The following is a 21,442-nucleotide window of genomic DNA, read 5'->3' as shown; positions in this document are numbered from 1 at the left end:
CTAATGTCCGCTCATTCCAGCACCATCATGCATCGCCAGAAGACCCTCTTGCCCTCTCCCTCTCTTTCTCTCTCATATTTGAAAGAAACGCATATTTGAAAGTTCTTTTGTGCAGGTCACGCTAATGCACCCTTTTCAAGTGGAAAATCGAACACCGCCGGAAAGAAAGGCAGCTGCTGCGCGTGGCTCTTCTCCAGCCTTGGCTCCTTTTTGTTGGTCGGCATCACATGAATCGTATTTTACACCCCAGGAGCCCTGCGCGCCTGGGCTCTTGCTCGTTCTTTCGCTCGCTCTCTCTTTCTCGTGCGCGCGCTCTTGCTTCGGCCACCTCTCGATCTTTCGGCAATCAGGTACTCATGTCTCGCCTCCCCGCGTGTTCCCTCCCCCGAGTTCGAGCAGCTTAGTGCTCGCCGCTGCCTGTTGCTCAGTGCGGTGACAGCGCTGCTAAACATGGCGTCGGAAGGAATGATATTAACAAACCACGACCACCAAATCCGAGTAGGAGTCCTTACAGGTAAGCGCGATACAAACGAGATCGGAGAGCGACAGTGAGCCGACGGCGGGGCTACGCCAAGGCGCTGATATTGCCTGCGGTTCGGACGGCGCATGTTTGCCTGCTCGCTGCGGTGCTGCTTGATTTAGAGCCCCCTGTCATCCCAGTGCAGTCGGGCCGCCGCACTAGCTGCTGGTAGTCGTCTCTTCAGCTTCTCGACGGTCAGGTTTAGGTTTGTGGTTGTACGGTGCACTGTCTGATAGAGTGAGCCCATTTATTTATTTATTTGATTTAACCTACTTATTTGTTCGTTGGTCGTCATTTATACCTTCTTGTAGGTTATACTCTTACCTTCTTGACATTCCTAGTTTTTGCACTCGTTGCTATTGATGATAACTTGTAATAATATTTATGATATTGATGATGATGCGTGTTTTTAGACTTTCCAATTATTATTATTTATTTTCTCTTTCCTCTTTGCTGATGCTCTCGTGCACTGGGAGAGCACCTCATTCGCCCGATTTAGAACCGTTGGACCAGGACAGCTCCGCCTCTTGAGCCGTATCATGTAAAGCCGTAAGCATTTTCATCATTACAAATCTAAAGGATATAACTCACGCATTATCGCCTTGCACATTTCAGCTCTGCGCGTTGGGTTCCCCGTCTCATTTTCGGCTTTGATGGCGGCCGGTGCTATTCCTCCGCGGAAAGATACATGTTTAACGAGGCTCTGATTTTTTTCTTTTTAAAGCGATTTTCCTTCTTAGAAAAATCGAATCGTTATTTTCTCGTTTGATTTTAAGGGATCACAGTTTGAGCTGAAAGGGTCCACAATAAAAATAACACAAACATTTGCATAATAATAATACAAATAGGAATTGAAAAAACACCTCTTCGGGCTTGCGGAGGATGCTGTCAACGTTAGGGAATCGGTACTATCGGCAGTACTAGCTTGTCAGGCTGCTGCTCCCCTGCTCTCTTTTTCCTTATTTCAGTCACGAATTTTTGCACGAAGCGGAGCTGTGGAGATGCACAGCAGCAGAATTGGGAAATGTACGAGGGAATCCCTCCCCTCCCCCTTCTTCCTCTTCCACTTCCCTCCCCTGCCGTTTTCATTGAGTTCGAGCGCTGTCCTCAGCCTTTGGTGCTGAATCGCACATCAATCACGGTGCCTTCATATAGTGCATGAAGGGGGTGCTGAGAACCGTGGCGTCCGAGCGCCTTCTAAGGGCAGAAAGCGACCTCTTTATATACCGTAAGGGAGCTAAGAAAGGGTGCTCACCCTTGAAATATCGGAGTTTGTTTGCTCCGTCCGCAGTGCACTGACATTTCATGGAGGCAGTTCACTATCGATGACAAACAGGGCTTGACAAAGTGTGAAAAGGCAGATCACAGAAGTGTGTGCATGTGTGTAAAAAGCCCTGGGCCGCTTTCATTATTATTCTCTTAAACAGGGTGCATTTTGTCTAAGCAAACCCCTTTCAGATATTTTAAGAACACCAACATCTTTACATCACCGCAAATCCCTGATGACCTTAGCGCTGACGTGGTTTCTGAATTGAGATTTATTCTGCCTGTTTAATTTTCATCATTTTGTGATCCATCATTCTAATCCAGTGACTTCAATTTCTTCATGTGTTTAATCCTTTCACCTGTTTTAGTGCTTTGATTTCAAAATGCTGATGATTAGGATGACGGCATGATTCTTTTAATGGTAATAATAGTAATAAATACAACCTTGTTCTTGATAAGCAGCTGTTGAAAATAGATATATAAGAATAATAAAAGGCACTACCCATTTCTGCTACTGATACTGTGTGACATTGAGCAAGTCATGTCACCTGCCTTTTCTTCAACTGAAAATCCAAAATAAATAGATCCAATCGCTTCTCTCAAAAAATATTGTAAGTCACCTTGGATAAAGGCGTCAACTAAATAAGTCAACATAAAGGTTCCAAAGACGTGTCTGTTTGGTTTGCAAGATGTGGTGGCAGTGGACTGGTGTGCCATTCAGGGTTGTTGGGATGGGCTTCTCTTCCCTGCAACCCTGAAATAGTCAAAGCAGGTGAAGCAAATGGGTTAATAGATTGCTACAGAAACCATATATTTCTTTGTGAGAAAATAAAAAAAGAAAACATTTTCTGGTGTTAATAATGCTGCTTTCTAAAACTAGCCCAAACAGTGCTTCACAGCTGCAAGGATTCCATTACAGTGTTCTTAAAACTTTGATGATCCTTGTCTTGTTGGAAGGAGACTCTGAGAAGACAGGAGAGCACATGTTGAGACCTTCCTGCTCCAGTTTATTTTGCCTGTCGCTTTTAGTTAATTGAGATGTCAGTCAGATGTGATGTCAGTCGGACCATTCAAGGCTTCTCTGTCACACTTGAAATCAGATGTTTTATTCGACGTTTTTGTAATGGTGTTTCATTAATTTTTAATCTTCTCATGTTTCTTCAGCTTTTTATTTTCCTCATTAGCTAAGCTCAGTTTTGAGTTGCCTTCTGTTCTGTGATGTTTTGCACCACGACCTGTTTTTCTTTTGTGCTTAAATGGGGTGACCCAGCTGGAACCCCAACAACTTTTAGGTTTTCTAATGTCTTCACGTGACCATTCCATATAACCCTCCACAACTACCTGTTAGCAACAGCACATCAATTTCATTTTTACATGAACCGATTTGGAATCTGCTGGCCTTGAAAGCTATTTCAGACGCTACTTTTGCAGTACAATAGATGAGCTATATTACAGTGTACACATTTCTTTAACCGAAAGATAAAGAAATCAGTCCAATCAAAAATTCAAATGAAGTTTTTCTTTTAATTTAAAACAATACATTGAAAGGTTGGTCATTTGCTGCAAAAAATGCTTATAGATGAAAAATGTGAAAAGACAAAAAGCCACATGAGTTCAACCTTTCGAGTCTTTTGTAAGCTCTTTCTTGTTTGTGGATGTCATTGGCAGTGTGAAACCTGTGATTTTTTTTTTCATAATAAAGTACATTTATGTTTTATGTACATGTTACTGGAATAAAATATTTAAGTGAAATGATAGATAAGTACAAAATTGGAAATTCTTTTTTTTTTTAGTGCAAAATGCCAATGGGGCATAATGACGTTGGCTTATGCATATGGGATCTCGCTAAAAGTGTCTTGATTCCGAACGTTTGGTGTTAGAGTGCTTTATAAAATTGAAACTGATTAACTGACAGAAGAATAATAATAACTAGTGAACAGCAGAGTTGTGCGCACCAGATCCCATTCCATGAATAGAATGGAGCCACATGGAGGATTATTGGGGTGGCATTGCCAACTCTTGGGGTTTGGGCCAAACTTAAACTTCTGCCTTCTGTGTATGTTCACATTGGCGTTCTTCAAAAGAGGTTTGGTCATTTTGACTGGGTGCTTTAAAATGGGCTTTGAATCGTGATTCCAGTTTTGCACTGCAGACTTCAGACCAGATGTTATTTTGAATTGTGTGGATGGAATGATGGGTCACACTGGTGAGAGGGTCTGACATTCTGGGGTTTGCTGCATTTGCTGTGTTCATGTTGATTTGGTGAAGTGTTCTAGTGTGGTATTGCCCAGGTGCCCCCTATGTTCAGAGCTTTGGTTGATTAATATATAGATAGATCGTTGTTTGCCCACTTGGGGAAATTTGTCTTTTTACAGAAGGATAATATATAAATATAATAATGTTTATACACACTCACACTATGGCCTTAACACACACCAGAACGACTAAAATGGAAGAAAGCTCCTGATCTGGTGGTCCCAGTCACAGTGAGGCACTATACAGGCATATTGCTGTTATAAAAGGAGCCACAGCTGTGTTTCTTGACACACCTCTGCTGAATAATTAATTGGCTGAAAGTCCTCAGTGTTAGTGTGTCACAGAGAGGACACATAGCATTGTTAATAATGGCACTCAGTTTTGTCTCCATTCACTCCTCCACTACGACCTCCTGGAGGTCCAGAGGGTGCCCTATAATGGAGCCTGCCCTTTTAATTAACTTGTTAATTCAGTGGGCCTCTCTTGAAATAATTTTACCAGCCCAGCACACCACACTAGCCATCACAGAGTTGTAGAAGATGTGAAGGATATCACTTTCCTTGTGAAAGGAATGGAGTCTCCTATGGAAATAGAGCCAGCAAATTCCCTTTCTTTTATAGTTCCTCTCTGTTCCAAGACCAGTCCAGCCTTTCATTAATGTGGACCCCCAAGTAGTTGTAATCTGCATCGACACACTGAATAGTGAATAGTGACCAGACATGGAGGCTGTTTGGTGCAGCCTATTAGCAGTTCCTTAGTTTTGCTGATGTTAAGTTACAGACAAATCTCAGACTTCTTCACCTGACTCCTCTTGTCAATCTCAAACACACCATAAGTGCAGAATCATCTGAGAATTTCTGTAAGTGACGTGACCTGGTGTTATATTTATAGTCTGAGGTGTACAGAGTGAGGAGAAAAGGTGACAGGCCTGTTCCTTGTGGTGTTCACACAATCCTTGAGTCTCACAAACTGCAGTCTGCCCAACAGATAGTCTATTATCCAGGGCACCATAGACTTATCCACCTGCATGCTTAACCCTTAATGGGGGTATGGATGATGGCTAAATGAATTGAGAATAACCCAAAAGGCAATAAATGCATGTGCACATACAAGCAGGAAAGTGTTGTTCAGTTACATGTAAGAAAAGATGAGCACATTATTTGTTGATCAATCCAGATGCAGAGTGGCTTGTTGATGTGTAATCGCTTTAAAGTTAGGCAAGCAATATGCTTAAAGTTTTACTGGAAATGGAATATGGCGAGCACTGGAAAATGGAAAGATGGAGTAGGGGTAATAATGTTCTTTTAAAACATCTAAATAAAAAGAGAGTGAAGTAAGCACATGTGGAAATGTCTTGTGTTTAAAATTATAGAAGTCGTTTCATCATCTAGCTGTTTAGAAGAGCTTTGCATCTGTCACTGTGCGATGCAAAGTATCACTTGTGTGAGGAAGAACATCTTGGGAACCACAGGCCTTTAATTTAAAATTATTTCAGACATACTCAGTAAAGGTGGCTGCCCTCACTTTGTTATATCATGTATGTTAAAAGTGGAACAGAAGGAGGCCAACATGGTGAAAAATAGAACGTGGTCAAAAGTTGTGGGGTCTCAGAATGGTAGAACCTTTAAGTAAACAAAATAGTGATGCAATAAAACAAACATTAAAATTAAATGAAATTTCAAAAACAAACTCACTGTTAACTGACAACATGACTGAGTCCCCCAGATTGAAAAACCCTCAGAACCATTAAGAAAAGTGGAGAGGAAAATTCACTCAAAACAACTTGTGTTGTAACACTCTTGTCTGATTCCTTGTGGATTGTCTGTTTATCTTGTTATTTTGTGTTTTATTTTCGTCTGCTGAATTATTAAGTGTGCATATGGTTAGGGTACATGACGACACAATGGAAATTGCTGAAGAGAAATTTTCGGTTGAGAACCTATTTTCAATGAGACTTTGGTAGTGAATGAGGAGGAGAATCACCTTGTGGTAATCAGCTGCTTTCCTTGTCCAGATTCAATATAACCTCAATATGAAAAATGAGTTGTTCTGTAATGTGGAGCAAAAGTCTGTCTTGGATGTCCTATGTCATAGAAAATTTCAGTGTGGATTTCAGAAGAGTTTTCTGTAGTAATTGGCATTGATGCAGCCTGGCTGCTTGCAGTAGGATGTCAAGATGGCCAGCTGTTCCATTAAACTTGGACAATAGCGAGGTGAGGAACTGACTAGGTCACAGGCCTCTCACACTGTGTCTCATGTACTGACGTTTCATGTTTTTTTTTTTTGCCTGATGTTTTTATTTAATTATAAAAAACATTTATGGATGCTCCTTGTTGTAAGGCCTGTCTTGATTTTATGTTCAAACACATGCTCCATGGAAATCATTATTCATGACTAGAACAGAAGTAATTTATTCTTTTACAACTCTGAGATGACCAGTGCAAGTTCATATGCTGTGATGTGCTGGGCTGGTAACATGATTTCAAAAGAGGCACAACGAAGCAACAGGATAATTAAAAGGGCGAGTTCAATTTTAGGATGCACTCTGGACCCCGTGGAAGTAGTAAAGGAGAGAACTGAAACAAAGCTGAGTGCCATTATAAACTTCATGTCTGTGACCACTAACACTGAGGAATGCGGCAAGACATGTGACTGGGTTTCCTTTATACCAAGTCAGAGTCTATCTATCTATCTATCTATCTATCTATCTATCTATCTATCTATCTATCTATCTATCTATCTATCTATCTATCTATCTATCTATCTATCTATCTATCTATCTATCTATCTATCTATCTGTCAGTGCCTTTCCTGCCTGTCTGTCTGTCTAATTTCCAGTTACGTATGATAAAGAAAATCAGTGAGCCTGTCCAATAAACAGAAATGGCTGAGCTGTGTAAGAGTAATTGGCCTGATCTCTTCCAAAATTTGTCTTGTTACAAATGATAAAGTAATCTTGCTTACTGTGAAAATGGAGGAAAAAGGAAAACTTTAAGTTTAAAGGGATGTTTTTCTAAATTTTAATAGTAAAAAATACTTTTTTAAATTTTTGGGCAGCATAAAAAAAAACTCAGTCGCCATTTTTGTGTAAATTGCTGGAAAAGAGGTGAATGATGAAGCCATTGGTCTAGTGTTGAGCTCAGGGAAGAACTCAATTCCCAGGACTAAGCCATGCATAGCCAACCTGCCCACCTAACTGCCATGTTGATTCCTGGATTTTTGGGTTCTTTTTTTTCCTCAACGTTCCCACATAAAAGAGTATTTTATTTTGCTGTTAAAAAAAAAAAAAAGATTGTGACAGTTCCACTTTAATTCCCAAAATGGATTTTGCTCCTATTAAACCTGATTGAAATAGTTTGGGTTAGAAAATGGTGATGAATTGGCCACTGCAAATTGTGTTCTATATGGTAGGGAACCTTTTTGAGAAAACAAGAAAAAAGGGCATTCAGGTTGGCAAATATGATTGTGTGTTTTTGTTCCTATTCTGTTCAATGCTTGCATTGACTGGGTGTTGGGCAAGGTTGTGGGGACCCGTGGCTGTGGGGCATTTGTTGGTGAAGAAAGATTCATTAATTTTGCCTTTGCCAATGATTGTGTGATCTTCACGGAGTCAATGGATGCTCTGATTAGGGCTCTCGAGAGACTGAGTGAGGAGTCTGACTGTCTGGGCTTGTGAGTAGATAGATAGATAGATAGAGTACTTGAATAAAAACCAAGATCCAGGCCTTTAATGACCTCTTGGGCACAGCCATCAGCAGTGTGTCTGTATGCAGAAAGAGTGTGGACCAGAGGTAAATTAATTTGTGCTTATGGCTGAGGACCAAAGCAAAAACAATATGGTAATAATGTTCTAAAAATTGCCAAAACCAGCAGCATTAATAGATAGATTAATAGATAGATAGATAGATAGATAAAACACAGTTTCCTATGTTTTCTACCTCTTGGAGAGCCCTTTAATGTTTGTTGTAATTGGTGCTTCTCCACATGGCTAATTGTTATGTTTTCAGCCCGTACCGTCTTCCTTACACCAGTGTTTCTCAACCTTTATAATAATAATAACACATTTTATTTATATAGTACCTTTCTCATGCTCAAGCCACTTCACAGTGTCTCAGAAAGAACAGCAGGGTATATGTAACACTGGATACGTATATTTTCTGCATAGAACACTAAACCTTTATGATTCCACGCCCTAGTTTTCCCCTTTTTAAATTCATTGATGACTTACTAATAGCAATTGTAAATGCCCCCTTGGAAAAACAGAAGCAATCGGGAGTCCACCTTGGTGAAATGAGCTTGCCTAGAAATGGAGAAACATATTGCTCAGCACCGATGATATCTTAGGTAGCACACCATGATGGCAACCTGCATCATGCCTTTCATGTAATCACCAGCTGAGAAACCCTGTCTTACACAAACCTGGGGCCTCATGTATAAACGGTGCGTACGCACAGAAATGTTGCGTGAGAACTTTTCCACATTCAAATCGCGATGTATAAAACCTACACTTGGCGTAAAGCCACGCACTTTTCCACGGTACCTCATGCCTTGTCGTACGCAAGTTCTCCGCTCGGTTTTGCTGCGGCATCCAGCGTCAAAGCAATGGTACTGTTCCTGTGTGATTACTCATTATTTTCATGACGCGGCTTTATAAATACACCGAAACTAATCGCATATTCTTTATTAGTGTAACACATCTGATTGTAATTAACTCATAACAATATAATGGTCCAGGGAACCGCCATAGTATTCCAAATACCATAACTGCTTTAGCGTTGTTACTCTCATTGCACCTTCCTCTTCTTCTTTTTTTTCTTCTTCTTCTTTCAGCTCCTCCTGTTAGAAGTTGCCACAGCGGATCATCTTTTTCCATATTACTCTCGCTGCACGACTCGGAGTATTTATATCACTGTATCTGAGTGTGAATCACAGCAGCAGCTGATCGGAAAGAGAATTATTGGTATACAGCTTCAAGCACACGCTGTCTCAGCCACTACAAAACATTTTAAAGCCTTTCCTGTACAGACCTCGCGGTTCAGAAACAGTTTAATCCCAAGAACTTTAAATGCACTCAATCAATTGCTCCTTGTAGAACTGTTTGTACTTATAAATACAATCACCTCACTGTAAACTTACACTACAGTTATAATATCGCACAACCTGAGCCACTTTATAAAGCGCGTATTTACATATGACGACGATATCATTTTTAAGGTGAAATGCAGCAAAATATGTTTGTTAAATTATACAGATAAAACTTTAACTTCATTTAAATAATCTGTATTCTTCACTGGGATTGTCGTTAAGGATAGAATAATTAAACATGTACTACGAAGATATTTCAATGTTCTTTAAACGTTTTGAAGAATCGGCACTAAGCTTACAGGTGGCTTAAAGTCTATTACAGAGCTGATTGGCGATCGGTTACTTGGGGAAAGAAAAGCACTGACTGCAGTGACGGCTACGCCAATATATATTGAATATAAAACAGAAAGAGAAAATAACAACACAGCTAAAAGCATGCGACAAATTTCGCAAAAGTTAAATGCTTGTGTCATGAGCACGAGGCGGCTATGCAGTGTCTGCAACGGACGTGGCCATCCACCGTGCATAAGCTACCTTACTGACATTGGCGAACGAAGGAGCCACCGATTCTTCCTCTGCCCAGTGCCACCACAAGCCTAGAGCCACCCCTGAGTACTGCTGCAATAAATTTCATCGAAGTGAAACACATGTTTAATAATGTGCTTTAACTCCTATCATCATGAAAATGACATCACGTATACATCTCAGTATTTTAGTTATTCAGAGAGCTGTAATATCACGAATATAATGGATTCTGTGTCCAGTTGGAGGAAGAGAGCCGGTTTAAGAAGCAAGTAGTGATTCACACATATAGAGCACATAGAAGATCTAATGCAAAACAAAGCATTTAACGTGCTACTTTAATTACGATGTGATTTGAGAAACTGGTCAATGAAACGATTTTAAGATGAAGTTTATGATGTTCTACTTTAATGACAAAATAAACTACGTGATTAAAGTGGAAATGTCGAGATTGAAGTTGACAATTCATGCTTTTTCCCCACCGTGTGCCTTTTTTCTCTGTACCCTAATAAGCTTTCATATGACACTCAGACAGTGGGCTTACAACTCGGCTTTTCACGGCGACTTTGATATGTGATTTCTTTTTTATTTCCGGCACTGTGCGATTTTGTGAATGTGAGCTTTCAAGTTTCTCCAACACGCTATGTCACTCGATCAACTTCGTTTTGTTGATTATACCACGGTTTATTTGAACAAATAGTATGTTTTTCCTTTGCCTCCACTTGGTATTCGCTGAAATTCTTCCATTTTCCCTCTTGCTTTTCCCATTGCCTTTTCACAGAAAACGGAGCTTAAGGTTTATTTATATTGATTTGCATATTCAAAGAGGCGTAATTCTGGGAGGAGTTGGGGCGTTACATAAAGCGCGTGCACGAGCGTTAATTTTCACGCTGATCGGTATTTATGTAGCGGAAGAACGTGGAAGTTGGAGTATGCACAGATTCCTGCATCTGGATTTTTCTGTGCGTAAGCACATTTCGGCTTTTGTGCTTACGCCATGTTATAGTGGAGTTCTACGCACGGCGTTATACATGAGGCCCCTGGTGATCAGTTTGTGCTACACCATACCGGTGACCCATACCAGAGCCAGAAAGCTACAATTGTAATGACCTGTACACTTGGCACTGACATACATCCAAGTGGCCTGTCCCAAATATAGCCATAAATAAATCCTACACACACCAGAAATATTTAGTCTAAACTATTATCCTTACATATAATTTGATACTATCTGTATGTATGGTGATACCCCATATGTATGGTGTTTGCGTCAATACCTCGACTCAATACAAGTTAGAACCATGCAACTTACTGTTCGAGCAGATAACAGTAAGTTTGGTTGGTTTTTGGAATGTTGCTTTGGTGGGGCGTACTTTCCAGGACTAACATCGTCAACTGACTTAAACCCTTCGACAGCTCCGGAACTGTAAGTAATTTAGAACGTATTGCCATTTGTTTGGTACGTCAAAATCTATCTTTGGGCAGTTCGGTTTTGGCATCCGTCCTTCTGACATCTATTGGCAAACTGAGTAATGACGGCTGGGTATTAACAACGGTCATTGTTTAAATTTAAGCCGATCTCAGATCTAAAATGACCACGCCAACATAATTATTACTCCGACTCTGATTAGAGTCGTAAAATCCGGTTTGTTTTGAAAATTTGTTTGCGGGAAAAAATCAAATGAGGTGCGCCGAAGAGCTGAGTTCATGTCTCGCAGACATGTTTAAACAGGAAGCTCTTCATTACATCAGGCGAAAAGGTCTATTTTAAGCACAAATCAGTGCCATGATAACAAAATCATTTCAAGGACTTAAAAAAACAAATAATTCTTTGCAGAGAAAGTATGGATTTCACAAACGTAGAATTTGTAGCTCGATTCGATTTGGCCCCCAGTCACTAGTTTTTGTTAAACTTATGATGTAGCAAAGTAGGAAATTAATATTAAAAAACCATCCATCCATTTTCTAACCCGCTGAATCCAAATACAGGGTCACGGGGGTCTGCTGGAGCCAATCCCAGCCAACACAGGGCACAAGGCAGGAACCAATCCTGGGCAGGGTGCCAACCCACCGCAGGACACACACAAACACACCCACACACCAAGCACACCCTAGGGCCAATTTAGAATCGCCAATCCACCTAACCTGCATGTCTTTGGATTGTGGGAGGAAACCGGAGCGCCCGGAGGAAACCCACGCAGACACGGGGAGAACATGCAAACTCCACGCAGGGAGGACCCAGGAAGCGAACCCAGGTCTCCTAACTGCGAGGCAGCAGCGCTACCACTGCGCCACCGTGCCGCCCAATATTAAAAAACTTACAATATAAAAAAAATGTTTAATAAAAGTCAAGTAGTTTTAAAGAAAAAAGTTGGATTTTATAAAATATATTACACTTTTTAAAAATTAAGTAATTTAGAAACAATACAATAAGTAGATTATGATTCCATGGACAGATAAAACATGCAGATTAGTGAATTACCGCCAAACAAAGCTGTGAGGTCCACTGGTAGCTAACATACATGGATGTAATCCGCTCCGTGCAATTCAAGACATTAGGAGACGCCTGTGAAGAGGTGTTTAACTTTTGGAGACCATAGGATCTTTTATAGAAAATGAAACAGCTGCCATATCTCAACCACAGCTTTTTATCAAGGCTATCCTCTGTAGCATTCAAGTTCAAGGTCACATTTTTAGTGTATATATGCTGTATTCCTTGATAAAACTAAATTTACACACTTCTCAGAATTCCGTTAAAATTCAGGGTTAACCATAATTGCTGAACTGAGGCAGTACATAACAATGCATTCGATTAAATAAAAAGACATTTAGAGTGTTGCAAGGAGTTGAAATCCCTAGGCGATTGTGAGTTAACTGGTTAGGTCTTTAAAGGAAAGAACTCAGCACTTTACAAGTTGTATGGATAAAACACTAGAGTTCTGGCATCAGTGCTGCGTTCACAAGCTCTCAAACTGTTCAGAGCAACAAGCTGTGAACTTTCCTCCTCTGTGCATTCACATGGGTTCTGGTTGGACTATATATAACTTTACATGAGGACGCTTTTGAGTTGATACTTGGTCTGTAAAACAAAAAAAAAATTGCAAGAAGTAATGAAAAATTAAATGTAATTTTACGTTTTCTGACTGACCAGATTATGTTTTTCATTTTATACAACTGACTAAGATGAAAGGTGAGCGTTACGTCTCAACTCAGGGAATTTGGGTGGTTGTGTTTTCTCTGAATTGTCTGAATTGTAGCTTCGAGTTCACTGAGCATTCAAGTGAAAATTCCAAATTTAAGAACTCGTAATTACCATGTATACGATCTCAAGAGAAGAGAGTATAAGACACTTGTAAAATCTGGGCAGACGGTATGTCCTAGAAAGTTGTAGAGCCATCTTATCAGAGGCGTTCCTGCATCCCTCACTGTCTGTTGTTTGTTGGGAGACTGTAAATCGCACTTGTCAACCTGTAAAACTTGGTTTGTTTCCCACTCTGGTATTCTTTAAGCAAGCACTTTCAGGCCCTTGCTGATTCCAGTGGGATTTAGCACTCCAATGTTTGAGCTTTTAGTTTAAATTGCATCCAGGCAAACAAACATATCCATGTTATTCATATTCAGGCTCACATACAAGAGTGGGTTCCATATTGGAGAACTTGAAATGCCAAAGAAAAAAAATGTGACAAAGTTTTGCTGTTCTTTGGGGACTCCTTAACCTACAGGTATCCTTCTCCACTCACCCATCACACAACTAAAACACCAATCTCACCTTCCGTCCTTCTCTGTCAATGTTTCTCATGGTCCCAGCCCTTTTATGTCCCTTGTGTGAGCCGCCTTCCCAGATTCTCTTCACGAATCCTGCTTTAGTGATCATCTGTTTTTAAATCTCATTCAGGGATCACCTGAGGGCCATGCATTTGACATCACTTCCAGGATCTTTTGACATTTGGTTTAGCATCAGAGACACCAGACTGGAACTCCTCCTAGTTGACTCTAGTTTTTGTGAACTGCAGAGTCCAGAGTAACTTTCAAAGGTCTGGGTCTTCAGGGCAAGCACCCATCTTCAAAGGAGTAACATCTTGTTATATTTTTTGGATTACATTCTATTCTGGTGGCCATCTTATGCGTTTCTGGTAGTTCCATAGCTTTGTTCCTGTTGCCTGTATAGCTTTTTCCATCATTACGCAGCATGTTTCCCAAGGTTGTAACCCTTGAGTAATTGCAGCGATGGGTTTAAAATGTCACCCATTTCACTGTCTATTCATCTAAAACAGGTTGAAATCTAAAGGGTAATTTATAATTCTGCGTAGAGCCTATGCCGTAGCCTGCGTAGCCTACTGCACTGCCTGATGCACACCTTCTCAAGAATTTGACTACATGTTGTATCAATATGAACACTATGCAGAACCCTGTGACTCTGATTGACCAGTTTGGTAACTACATATTTCCTGAAACTGGTTTCCATTTATTCTCCACTATTCTGAAGTAAGAAAGGAGCAGTTGAAGAAGTTAGAAAATATACACATTTATATGACCCCCTCTTCACAACACAGCATAGACAGATGGCGTCCAGTTTGTAGCATGCAAATATCAACTAACATCGCTTTGGAAGCTGCCAAATGCATAAAAATGTGGAGAAATGTGAGGGACAAATACATTCTCCTATGAAAGAAAATGTGGAGCAAAAGGAGCGGTGATCCCAGCGTTGCAAAAACTGGCTGCGTTTTATATTTTTCTCTCCGCCACATTGTGATGGATCATTCATTTTTCTTGTTTGCTTTAAACCCCACCAACTAGCATTCAGCGCATGTGTCTACATCTTTTGGAATGTATTTTGTAATGCGTGTAGTAATAAAATGTACACACTTGTCATTCCAATGGTTGGTTTATCACAAACTTTTACAGTAGTACAGTTAAAATGTTTGTGATGTGCCATCTGTTGGAATGAAAAATGCAATGCATTGTATTACTACAAATGTTTGTAAAGCACCATTTCTTGGAATAACACAGACTGGATGGACACACAGATATGCAGACACGTGTGATTTTATTAAGGTGGATTGTAACAGTATTATATCTGCAAGTGAGACATGCACAGTTTTCAATTGTTCCAGGTAGGTTTTTTTGTAGCAGCATATTTCTTGTACTAGAGTAGGCCTTAGAAGCTGGTGGTTAACATTCCAGTTAAACTGCTAGCCATGGAATAAACTGATAAATTCAGTGCATGCCCTTTACTGGGCACCAGAAATGGGGGCTTTGTCTTGAAATGTACCTTTCTGAATCAGATTTTTCTCCACGTGTTGTGCGGGACGCCTAGACAGTAGCGTAAATGCAGGATATGGTTGTGCCTCTGAAACTGGGGAGCCTGAAAATCGCATTTGTACGAGATTTGAGCATAACCAAAAGAAGAAGAAAAACATCAAAAAGTGCGCTTTGTGTCTTTGATCTCTGTCAGCAGAGCTTGGTAATGCGAGTTGTTAGGCTGTGGCGAGAGCATGTAACCGTGCATAGCTACAGATAATGCTGACCTCTCAAGGGAAGAGAACGAGGCTGAGTGGAAGCGGCCCAGATTGACTACAGACAGCACATGGCAGTTAAATCCATCATGGTCTAAGCTGTCGCCAGACGTAATTGGATACCAGAATCATATAGTGACTGCCGGAATGACAAGAAATAAGTCCCAGTCTTCAAAAATGCAATTCTCAAATCTCCTTCTAACGTTATTTAAAGCAGTAAATAAATGACAGAGATTAATGCTCTTCACTAGGTAACGGCTTTTTAGAAGGCTTCTAATTTATTTCCTAACTCGATTTGTTTGCTTAAATTGGAGTGTGATTCTGAAAAGGTGGCAACAAAACGCAGAGTGGCAGCATGTGAGTTCTGAATCTTGTTTTGGCATGCTGACTTGCAGCTTGATCTTTGAATTGTGGATGGGAAGCTAACCTCAGGGACAAAGGGCAGAAACTGCATTGCCTAATTTATGGCTTGCGGTGTTGTAATAGAAGTGAACACCAGAGGGGTGCACTCACAGGGTGTAGCATCCTGTATTTGAGTGGCATTCCTAGTCGTTTTCTCCCACATCCTTAAAAAAATGAGTGTTGCATCGGTTTAGAAATTTTCAATTGGTCCTTGTGGGCCGTTTGATTTTTTTTTTTACGTATAATAACCAATTGTGGCTTTACTTTTAGTGACTTTAGAGGATATGTGGATGTGAAGAAGGCTAAAACACAGAATGGGAGTATAGATGGTCAGGTATGCCATTCAGTTGCACGAACCCATGAGTGCCAAAGTACCAACATTTGCCGTTTCTTTGTGGCTGCCAGAAGAAGGATGCCCAGTTAGTCGACATGTGGAAGTCCCTCAAGTCCCCAAGAAATAATCAAAAATGCCCACTAGAGGAGGAAGAAATGGCAAAACCCCAGTCACACAAAAGACAGTGAAGAATCTTTATTAATAAAAAGATTTATTGCTCAGGAAAAACAAATGTGCCACTGATTTATATCGCACTTTCATGGCTTGCAGAGACATCTGAAACCAGAGGTGACTTTTTCTGTCAAGTGGAGCTCAGTGATGACGGCGAGAAATGTCCTTGTAGCCTCCACCTGTTTCTTCTTTTAACTTTTTTTGGGTTGGAATCCCACAATCTTGGGGTTGTAAGTAAATGATAGGCTACTGGGCTGCTCTTACAACATTTCCAGAAACATTTGTTGTGCTCACTAAATTAAAGTGCGTAGCCATTCAGCCATCTGTTTTGTAGAATAGTGCAGCATGTTGGTAATCTGGATTTTTACATTTGTGTAGTTGTAAGGGTACTGTTGTCAAAACGATCAAGTTTAGAAGTAGAACTACTTCAGGTTATCCATTTTTTATGGATTTCATGTTTAATCTCCAGCAGGATGTATAAGTGGCGAGTATGGGGAAAGGTGAATTTAGTTTATTATTTATAGTTTACCGTGTCTATTCAGTGATTTCCTCATGTGCCTTTTCAGTTAAGAAGTTAAAGGAAAGCTGGAGCTAAGCCCGAATGGTAGGGTCTGTTTTGAGTCATCAGTGGTACAGCTTGAACTTGGGTAGGAAGTGCACGCACCGTTCGGGCAGTGACCGGCATGGGAAATAGTACCTCCATGCTTCCACTTCACTGCTCCACACTCATGAAACAGAATATTAACTTTTTTCAGTGGCCTTCCAAAAACATGTCCCTTTGTGTTCTTTTGACACTATATAAACATCTTTTATTAGGGTTCCTTGTTCAAAGTTAGAACTTCTGTTAGCCTTTTGGTTTTTCATTTTACAGTTTCATTGTGCTTTATTTTCTGCCAAAACAGATCTACTGGTTATTATTGACACCTTAGAGCTGACTAGATCCACCAACATATCACTTGTCCTCATCCTTTTAGGTCTCATCTCTACTTTCAACACAGTCAACCATCAGATTCACCTTGACACCCTCTCTGACCATGGCATCACTCGAACTACCCTCAGGTGGTTTGAGTACTACCCCTTGGGCAGGTCCTGGTGTGGAGAGATGTCAGGCTCGCACCAGGCAAGCAGGGAGTGCCTATCCTCTCTATACACCTATTCATTATGCCATTTCATCTTGTCTGGCAGTTTCTCTTATCAGTGCAATGCCGATGATGCACCACTGTACCTGTCATTTCCTGCTGAAGACCACACAATATTAGTTAGACTCCCTTCATGTTTCACTGATATTGCAAGCTGGGTGAAGGACCACCATCTTCTGCTCAACATGGCAAAAAAGGACTTTTTAGTTATCACAGCTTGTCCATCTAATGCGCACACCATCTCTTTTCAGCTTGTATTAACGCTAACAACAGCAAAGTATGGGTATAGTGACTAAATACCAGCTGTCATTCACTGAGCATGCTACAATGGTCTTTCGGTTTTACAGATTAACTCTGTGCAACATCTGCAAGATCAAACCATAACTGACAGAATCTGCAGCACAACTCCTGGTCCAGGCTCTGATCTTTTCACATCTAGACTACTTTAACTTCTGGGTGGAAGGACTACAACCATATGTGACCAAGCTGTGTTCTACCAGCCAAGGTGGGCACATGTCACTTCTCTTTTCTGAACATTATATAGGCTTCCTGTAGCAGCAATGTACAGAGTAGTCAATAGGTCAGCACCTACTTGTATGGAGACATTTGTCATGTCTTAGGGTCCTTCTCACCCACTCAGGTATGTTGATGAATAGCGTGTGGTGATGCCACCTCTGCAAGGTTTCAAATCTCAGTCCAGGCTCTCTCATGTGTAGCTCCTAGCTAGATGAATGAACTGCCCACCTCCATTTGAAGCTATGACCTCAGACCTCTTGCACCACACTTTGCCTTGATTTTGGCGAAAATGCGGACAAGCACACCTAGCAAAATGGCATTGAAGTTAAAGGGGAATGTGAAACTGGTGTCAGAGACAGGGTGGCTTAGCAATTGGCTGCTTCACAGGAACAGATGGGTGTTTCTATTAGCTGGTAAAGGCACCTGATTTGAAGTTGCGGAGGAGCATTGCTTTTGTTCATTTCGGCTAACTGTGGAATGTGTTTACTGTATATTAGGGGAAGAACCTTTGACTTTTCTTTTGACTTTTTCTTGTTTCTTTGTAAAAATGTTATTGTGTATATTTTACTGTAAATAATACCGCAACATGAACTGAGAGTTCTTTTAAATTTCCGTGTGAAATACAATTTCTGAGGTGGGCTGGAGCCCTGCCTAGGGTTTGTTTCCTGCCTTGCACCCTGTGTTGGCTGGGATTGGCTCCAGTAGACCCCCTGTAGTTATAGGATATAGCGGGTTGGATAATGGATGGATGGAATACAATCTGCCTTATTTTTTTTAACATGTCTGCCATTTGTATTGACTCTCGTTGTTACCTTTAATCCCAGTTGGTCCCAAACCACAAACAGGACATCTGCTCCTGCAGGTGATATGTAACATACTCAGTTTCAGAAGGGGGGCAAATGAAGGAAAGCAAGACCCCAGAGGTAAGAGGTGCATATGCAGTTGTGAAGAAACCCAGGGCATCTCCCACACTTTAGGACCGAGTGCATCTGGTCCTCACCCCCTCCCAAATTTTCATTTTAAAAATTTTAAATACACGAAGTGCACCTAATTTTGGTCACATGTTGAACTTGCTGACAGTTGTGACGACTGATGCAAGGAAGTGCAGCATAAAGAACAGGTTATTTTTGAGCTGAGACCATTTTTAAATTATCAGAAACTCACCCTTGTGTGTGTCTTGGTGAAATGGTGAAGGTGGAAGATGGCAAAAGCTGAACCTTCAATAAGTATTTTTTTAAAGTAATTCTTTATCTTCAAAAATTTAAATGGAACACCCTCTCCAAACAGAAAGGAGTTCGTACAGATAAATGTCATCTCCATGCTTTTGGAATTTTGCCAGTGGTAGGATTTGAAGGACTTTTGAGCAATGAAATGCAGGAGTCTTTCACAGTCCATTCTGTTCTGGTGTTTCTTTTATGTAAGTGCTGTCAGAGTCAGTGAATGTCTTTAAATGCAGAAATTCATTCATGATCCCTGTTGGCTTAAAGGATCGACTTACTAATGAAAATGAGTTACTAACAAAGTAGTGCTACGTTTTAAAAAATACCACCCTTTCATTCATTCATATCCATAAAGATCTGTTTGAGCTACTGGTACAGCAGTGCCACTTGACTCTTCATGCTTTCGGTTATTATTTATTTCCCTTTGATTCATTTTATTTTGTGTTTTTTCATTTTTCTCTGTATTGTGAGTCCAGAATTCATATGCACAATCAAAGAGTAAAGGCAATTTTAAAATTATGTGGTAACCAGAACTTATAGAAACTGACACAATACAACACATTGATTATGGCTTATGGGTAGTTTGAACACACACAGTGCAGAGCTCTGCCATTAGTTAGTATAGTTGTAGCCAAGGTCAAATGAACATGAAAAGTATGCTGTGGGATTGCACCGATGTTGAACAACGCTCCATAGTGAGATTTCTTTGAGCAGAGAGAGTGAAACCTACTGAAATTCACTGAAAAGTTTTTAAATGGGTAGAAAGGTTAGAAGCAGGAAAAACAAGTGTAACCAACAAACCTCAATCTTGTCGACCATCAGCTTTGTTAGACGGTAAAATAAACACAAAACAGATCTGAGATTCAGATACTCTGTATATCAAAACTCCATAATAGATGTATAACAGTCCTGAACAATTGCTAGAATGAGCACAAAAAGTTAACAAATCTTGAGATCATAATACACCATGTAAAAGAAACTGTTACCTTTTGATATCTCTTCATGAAGAGGGAAATGCTTCGTCACAGCAATCTGTTTAGGGTTGGTCCCGTAAAATGGTCACTGAGCAAAGTTACACTCCCATATTTATAGGCAATTGAGTTTAAATAACAGTGCTGAATTAATTGCTTACACAACATCTGATATTTGCACTGATTGGTTCATTAGCTTACACACCTTTTATACACCTGAATAAAAGTCTCATTCCACTACATTTTTGTCTTTTTCAATGGCTGTTTAAGTTCAGCTGTTATCCTTTTATGGAATTCCTGTGTAATGACATCTTTCAAGTATAAAGATTACCATGTTCTTTCATCAGAATAACCTAGACCATTCAATCCCTTGTTGCTCACACACCCTTCATCGGGTTTCCTAGTATGTTAGCTTAACCCCTTATGCTACTTCTAAAATAAATGCTATATTTAATATGGAAAGCATAACTGTATTACACCTAAATAACTATGTTTTCCCACAGATATTTCTCCATCTGACTCCTGATGCCTCTAACTGTAGTCATAAGACCCATTCCCTTATCCTCAAGTGTTTTGGGTCTCATTTGGCATTGGGACTTGTAGGTGCTGTTGCCACTATGGTTACAGTTACTTGAGAGGACTATTTAAGACCTTTACGTGTCTCAGCAATTTGCTGTGGCATTACACTTCTTAGACGGCTATGTTTTTCAGTGTATCACAAATATTAAAAGGTTAAAAACCACGTTTTATACTCAAGAACACCTTGAAAAATGTCAAACACATTGAAAACATTGTGTAGTATCTGTATACTTTTGAAGAAAATGCATCTCTTGACCAATTTTCTTCTTGATCAAGCCTGAAATAAAAATACGGGTTGGAAAAAGTTGTGTAAATGCAATTTGTAAGGCACGAACATCTGAAAATTTGTAAAGGTTATGAGTGCTCTAGCAAGCACTGTATGGCTTTTGTTTTTCTAAATTGTATTTATTATAGATCTGATAGTAATGATGAAATGGTTTGATTTAAATGCATTATGCTAATAAAGAAGAGAAAAACAAATCTTAAGCCTTCACAGACTACACTTTTTCTTAATCAGGAGAGGTACTTGAGTGTAATGAGCACACATGAGCAAAAGACGGCAACCATGTTAAAAAAATGAAATGGTAGAAATGTTAGAATGAAAATTAAAATGAACATAGACTAACACTACAAAGAAGTGAGTAACACATTTGTGACTGTCAGGAGCACATTAGTGTTTGATTTTTGATATTTTGTTTTTGTTCAGATATGTAAATAATAAACAGTGCAAGTCACAAAGATTTTTGAGTCTTTTTGGGGGGCAAAACAGAACTGTTATTATCATGATCTATGGTCAAAAGTAGTAGTTAATAATTTGTCACTTGTTTTAAGCATAAAATTCAAAGTGGGAGGCAAAACAATAGAAACCTTTGCTAAATGTGTATTTTTATGATGTTGTTTGTTAGAGCCCTGAGTCCTCATGAGATTTTTCCTTTAGGTTTTCCA

General features: G+C 40.0%; 1 protein-coding gene across 13 annotated transcripts in view; it reads left to right on the top strand.

The window, feature by feature from the left end:
* The first annotated feature begins 364 nt into the window (after window positions 1-364).
* Window positions 365-21,442, top strand: part of LOC120519137 (gephyrin) — a 378,763-nt gene continuing 357,685 nt past the window's right edge. For 4 of the 13 annotated variants that reach the window (XM_039742265.1, XM_039742264.1, XM_039742266.1 and 1 more), the window contains exon 1: window positions 365-514. In XM_039742265.1, the coding sequence (XP_039598199.1) occupies window positions 451-514 (64 nt within the window). In that variant the 5' untranslated portion in view covers window positions 365-450. The remainder of the gene's footprint in view (window positions 515-21,442) is intronic. The other 9 variants (XM_039742267.1, XM_039742271.1, XM_039742270.1 and 6 more) reach the window with 3 other exon arrangements.

This window comes from Polypterus senegalus, chromosome 18, assembly GCF_016835505.1.
Source record: "Polypterus senegalus isolate Bchr_013 chromosome 18, ASM1683550v1, whole genome shotgun sequence".
Classification (NCBI taxonomy): domain Eukaryota; kingdom Metazoa; phylum Chordata; class Cladistia; order Polypteriformes; family Polypteridae; genus Polypterus; species Polypterus senegalus.
Note: the sequence above shows the minus strand (reverse complement) of the source record. Positions and strands in the feature narration are given on the sequence as shown.